At 41.3% G+C, this 6,000-nt stretch overlaps 1 protein-coding gene across 1 annotated transcript in view; it reads left to right on the top strand.

The window, feature by feature from the left end:
* Nucleotides 1–594: 594 nt before the first annotated feature.
* The window catches only part of MCMDC2 (minichromosome maintenance domain containing 2), a 38,662-nt gene continuing 33,256 nt past the window's right edge, over nt 595–6,000 (top strand). The window contains exons 1-4 of the mRNA XM_070392012.1: nt 595–632; nt 3,166–3,335; nt 3,428–3,558; nt 3,631–3,690. Of these exons, the coding sequence (XP_070248113.1) occupies nt 3,242–3,335; nt 3,428–3,558; nt 3,631–3,690 (285 nt within the window). The 5' untranslated portion in view covers nt 595–632; nt 3,166–3,241. The remainder of the gene's footprint in view (nt 633–3,165; nt 3,336–3,427; nt 3,559–3,630; nt 3,691–6,000) is intronic.

Raw genomic sequence — 6,000 nt, 5'->3', positions numbered from 1 at the left:
TCTGACAAATTTGCCTATTCTTGACATTTCATATAAACAATCACAATATTTGGCTTTTTGTGTCTGGCTTCTTTCGCTTTGCATAGTGTTTTCAAGGCTCGTCCATGTTGTAGCACGTATTAGTACCTCATCCCTTTTTATGGCCAATTGACTCCATCCACACTTTATCCACTATTTTTACTATTAATAATCCGATGGACATTCTTGCATAAATTTTTGTGTGTTTCAAATTCTTTCATATCTATGTATATGTATACTATGTGGCTGGGGATTGTTGGGTCACCTAGTAGCTCTGTGTTTAGTCTTTTAAGGCAGCCCCCGGAATGTTTTCCAAATTGTCTGCACCATTTTGCATCCCGCTGGGAAAGTTTTTATTATTTTCAACAAACATGTTCACCGCTGGCCTGTGATAAAACGACCACCAGTGGTTTCTATCTTTTCTGATTTGCTTTGCTTTGCCGGGAGAGAGGGGGCGTGACTGGAGGAGCGAAGCGCCCGTGGGCCCGGTTGCCCTGGTGACAGGGAGGCGCTGTCCCGGCAGCCCCCGCGCCGCCGCCAACGGACGGAAGCTGCGCGCGTGCGCGCTCGGGCTTCCCTGGGTCGCCGGCTCTGGCGGCGCGCGGCTGGCGGAGGTCTGTGGGTGCAGGAGCGGGGGTCCCGCGTTGCTGGGCTGGGGCCCGCGGTCCAGAGGGGGGGCGCTGTGCGTGGGAGGGGCCCTGGGCCCCTGGGTGCGAGGCCGGAGTCGCTTCGGCGGCGTTGGGTGTGAGGTGATTTCCTGCTGACGCGGCCGGGAGCGAACACCCACCCGCTCGGGTTCCCAGGGAACCGGCGCTTGGGTTCTTTAAACTGTAAGGCGGCGGCTGGAATTTGACCCGCGTTCGCCTCATCAGTGCTTTCCGCGGGCTTCCGTGTCTTTTTCTCCAATTTTCCCCACCCCCGCCCCGGACCTCTGCTTTCCCCGGGGTTTTAAGCTACTGAATCCGGCCGGAGTCACCGCGTCCTGGTGCTCGTCTGGGTGCCTGTCTCCGATGAACTGGAACATTCCCCTCCTCTTCTCCGGGTTCGGTGTTTGGGTGTGGAAAATCCACGCGCGGGCTGGTCACCGGGTCCGGCGTGAAATTATCAAAGTCTGGAATCCATCTCCTCTGCGCCAGCTCCTTTCTGATGCCCCAGATCGGACCGCTGTCCATCTGTCAGGACGGTTTCAATGGCTGGAAACTGTGGACTCTTCCTCTGTTCCAGCCCATTTCCCCCATGGACAGCGGGCACTGGCTCCCAAAATAACCTGCCCATCACTTGTTAAAAACGTCCCTGGCTTTTCATCGCCTGTGTAATGACCACGGGCTTCAGAAGCTTTCATACTCTGGTTGGGTCTCACCCAGTCATTTCATTAGCGTCTAGAGCAGCGGTTCTCAACCTGTGGGTCGCGACCCCTTTGGGAGGTCCCACGACCCTTTCACAGGGGTCGCCTAAGACCATCGGAAAACACATAATTGTTTTTGTGATTAATCACTGTGCTTTAATTATGTCCAGTTTGTAACAACGAAAATACATCCTGCATACCAGATAGTTACATTACGATTCATAACAGTAGCAAAATTACAGTTAGGAAGTAGCAACAAAAATAATTTTATGGTTGGGGGTCACCACAACATGAGGAACTGTATTAAAGGGTCGCGGCATTAGGAAGGTTGAGAACCACTGGTCTAGAGGCCCGGTGCACGAAATTGGTGCAATGGAGAGAGGGGGTCCCTCAGTGTGAGAGGGTGCAGGCTAGGCTGAGGGACCCCACCAGTGCAGGATCAGGGAAGCGGGAGGTTGGCCAGCCAGGAAGGGACCCCAGGAGGACTCCAGGGTGTGTCCAGCCCATCTTGTTCACTCCCCATCAGCTGGACCCCAGCAGCAAGCTAACCTACCAGTTGGTGCATCTGTCCCCTGGTGGTCAGTGCAGGTCATAGCCAGTGATTGGGTGGCCTTAGCATGTCATTAGCATATTATGCTTTTATTGGTTGAACGGACGACCAAACACTTAGCATATTAGGCTTTTATTATATAGGACTAGAGGCCCGATGCACGAAATTTGTGCAAGGGACTCGGCCCTTGCAGCCCCGGCTTCGTCCAGAAGGTTGTCTGGACGGTGGTTTTGCTGTTTGGCCGTTCGATCAATTTGCATATCATGCTTTTATGATTATAGATAGCCTCCCTTCTTTCAGCCCCAGAAATCTTATGTCCTAATGAAGCACACATGTATTGCCCTGAACACAGCATACGCTTTAAGATATATTATAGGAACTTACGGCCACAGAGAAATGGACTCTGAAGTTTCCCCCTATGTCATAGCGGAAAGGACAGTCTCAGTTACTTTTCTTTGAAAAGTGGCCTAAACTCCAAGTAGTAGGTCTAAAAACATCTTTTACTCATTTGTATCCCCAGTGCCTAAGACAGTCTGGTATCGAATAAATAGCAAATGCCCAATACATATTTAATAATGAATAAATGTGATGGTCATTATTTCTGACTTCTCTAAATTGACAACAACTTGAACACAGGATCCACTCTTAATCACCTTACACAAGTATTGACAGATATTGTTTCCAATTATGTTTGCTGTTCTTTAAATGAATTTTACATACTCCACTCTTGTTACTCTGGTTTAATGTTTTATGTTGGTCAGTATTGAAGATTTAAAGCCAGAAGAGGTTTTATCATTTGATACAACTCTTTCATTTTGATTTTCCCCTAGCAGCCTGGAAATGCTGGGTCTAGTACCAAGTTCTCAGATCTTGTAGGTTAACTACACTTTGTAACTTAGATTGAATTTATGAAATAACTTTTGCCACTTTCATTTTTTTTAAAACAACACCTTCAGGAGAACCTCATCATCTAATATTTATTTCAGTAAGCATTTTTTTGAATACCTACTTTGTAAAGAGACGTTTGAAGAAAGAAATAATTAAGTTTGCAATCTTGTAAAGACCCTTATAACCTAGTGTTGATAAACATGTAATTTGGCAAAAGAAAACACAGTTTTGTTTCCCTTTGGATAGGGATTTCTTAAAGTTGGAAATTTTATGTTGTTTTATCTCACTGTCAATTTTAAGTTGCATAGCTTGTAAAGTTTTATTAGAGGTCTTCAATGTACATTTTAATTCATTTTATTTCTAGGTGTTCTCATCTGTAGTCTTTACCAACCACTGTGGTTTAATCAATTAGTAACAGAAGAATCATTAAAGAGGAGAAAATGTCAAATCTAAAAATGAAAGAGGCAGCCCTTATCTATCTTGACAGAAGTGGAGGGCTCCAAAAGTTTATAAATGATTGCAAATACTACAATGGTATGTTTAGCAAAGGTAACTTTATTTTAGAAACTTTAAAATAAATACCTATATATGACTATCCTCATTTTTATATTTGTGTATTTTTACAGATTCAAAACAAAGTTATGCTGTCTATCGATTCAATATTTTAATAAACCCCTCTGATATTGTTGAATTAGATGCTGAACTTGGAAATCACATTTTACATCATCCTGTAAAAGCTGCTGAAGTTTTTCAATCAGTAAGTTAAAGAAAGAAGTAATTTTATGCCACATGAAATTTTTGGTAACTTTTTGTTTGTTTGAAATCACAGGTCTGTTTTATTGCTGTTAAGACTCTCTCATTAATTGGACAATTACAGACTGAAACTCAAGTAAGTTTTAGTTCAATTAAACAAAGAAAATACATATACAATACTTTGAAAATGACTTGAAATAAATATTTTATATTCTTTTTTGTTTATTAAAATAAAATTTTCTAAGTTCAATAGAATATCTTACATACGCTTCTTTGTTTCCTGTATTATCACTTATAACATTAAACATTTTGATAATAAAATATTTTAAAAACACCCCAAAATAAAGGCACTAATATGACAAACCTGCATATATCTATCACTCAGATTTAATAGTTTATAATATTTTGCTATGCCTGCATCATCAACATGTTTTCCGAAATATTTTAAAACAAGTCCCAGATACTCTGTTATTTCACCCCTACATAGTTTAGTATCAACCTCTAAAAATTGTGGACATTTTTCTTATATAACCACAGTGACATTACCACCCCTTATAAAAATAGCAATTTCTTGGTATCATTATAATATTCAGTCTGTATTTAAATGTACCCAGTTGGGGCCTCAAGAATGTCTCACAGTTAATTTGTTCAAAACAGGGTCAAAGCAAAAGTCTACACATTATAATTGGTTTTTACATCTCACTAAATCTCTCTTAGTCTAGAGCCATTTTTCTCTCCCTCCCTTTTTATACCATTGAATTTTTAAAGAAATTAGTTAATTGTTCTGTAAAATGTCTCATAATCTATATTTAACTGATATGATCTTGTGGTATTTGACTTGTCCCCCTATACCCCATATATCTGGAAAATAGAAGTTGGCTCTAAAGGCTTGCTTAGATTCAGATTCAACTCATTTTGACAACAATACATCATAGTTAGTTTCATAGTTCATAGTACACTTCATTAGGAGAACTCTGCGACCTGTTGTCCCATTTTAGCAATGCCACAATTCATCAGTGAGTTTAGGTGATGTCAACCAGATCCCTGCAATATACAGTTTCCCTATCAACTTCCACCTAAAGGTTTTTGCAGCCATTGATGATCATTACCTAGAATCTATTATTTCATTAAGATTGCAAATTGTGAGAACACAAGCCAGTCAATGAAGGAAAAATACCACATGATCCCACTCATTCATGGATAATAGAGACCATTATAAACTTTTGAACAATAATAGATACAGAGGCAGAGTTGCCTCGAACAGACTGTTAAACTACAGCAGGAAGGCCGGGGAGGGTGGGGGGCCAGGAGCGGGGAGGGTAAGAGATCAACCAAAGGACTTGTATGCATGCATATAAGCATAACCAATGGACATAAGACACTGCGGGGTAGGGGAGGCCAGGGGATTGTCAAGGGCGGGGAAAAAAAAAAGGAGACTTATGTAATACTCTTTGTAATAATTTAAGCAATAAAAAAAATTATAAAAAAAAAGATTGCAAATTGTGATTTTTCTACTTTAGCATCCTTCGGAATGTATTAACTGAAATTATTCTATAATAGAAGTTTTCTTTCATCATCTCTTTGGTTACCCTGAAATACAATTTGTACAAGAAAGGCAGAATAAATATATGATTATTTCCATTTATGAATTATCAGAGTAATGAGTTGAAATCTAGCCTCTACTGATGACCAATAATTATTTTTGTTTTTGTTCTTTTTTGAAAATAATTGTGAGGAACTCATGAATTTTTAAGTATATCTGATATCTTTCAATGAATCTTTGTCATTCTTTTTGATGCTTTTATTATCCTACCTTTGGTCGTTGGGTATCCCTTAAAGTTTGCTCCTATCCCCTTTGGGCCCATCCCATTAGTTGTTGTTTTTTAATTGATTGATTTTAGAGAAGAAATGGGGGGGGGGGGGGGGAGGAGACATTGATTTGTTGTTCCACTTATTTATGCATTCATTGGTTGGTCCTTATGTGCCATGACCAGGATCAAACCTGCAACCTTGGCATAGCAGGACAATGCTCTAACCAACTGAGCTACCCGGCCAGGGCCATCCCATTAGTTTGGGTTTTTTTTGTTTGTTTTTGTTTTTGTGTGTGTGTGTGTTTAAATATATTTTTATTGATTTCAGCGAGAAAGGGAGAGGGAGAGAGAGAGAGAAACATCAATGATAAGAGAATCATTGATTGGCTGCCTCCTGCATGTCCTCTACCGGGGATCAAGCCCGAAACCCGGGCATGTGCCCTTGACAGGAATTGAACCTGGGACCCTTCAGTCCACAGGCCAAGGTTCTATCCACTGAGCCAAACCAGCTAGGACTCATTAGTTTTTTAGAGCTCCCTTGATTTCTAGCACAAGGAGATGTACCAGGTCCATCTGGTATATTTTCTGCCCCAGACCTGGAATCAGCCATTTCTCCCTAGGAGCTCTGGTTCCTT

The sequence above is a fragment of the Myotis yumanensis genome, unplaced genomic scaffold (assembly GCF_028538775.1).
Source record: "Myotis yumanensis isolate MYYU_CA2020_CCGP unplaced genomic scaffold, mMyoYum1.0.hap1 SCAF_15, whole genome shotgun sequence".
Lineage (NCBI taxonomy): Eukaryota > Metazoa > Chordata > Mammalia > Chiroptera > Vespertilionidae > Myotis > Myotis yumanensis.
Note: the sequence above shows the minus strand (reverse complement) of the source record. Positions and strands in the feature narration are given on the sequence as shown.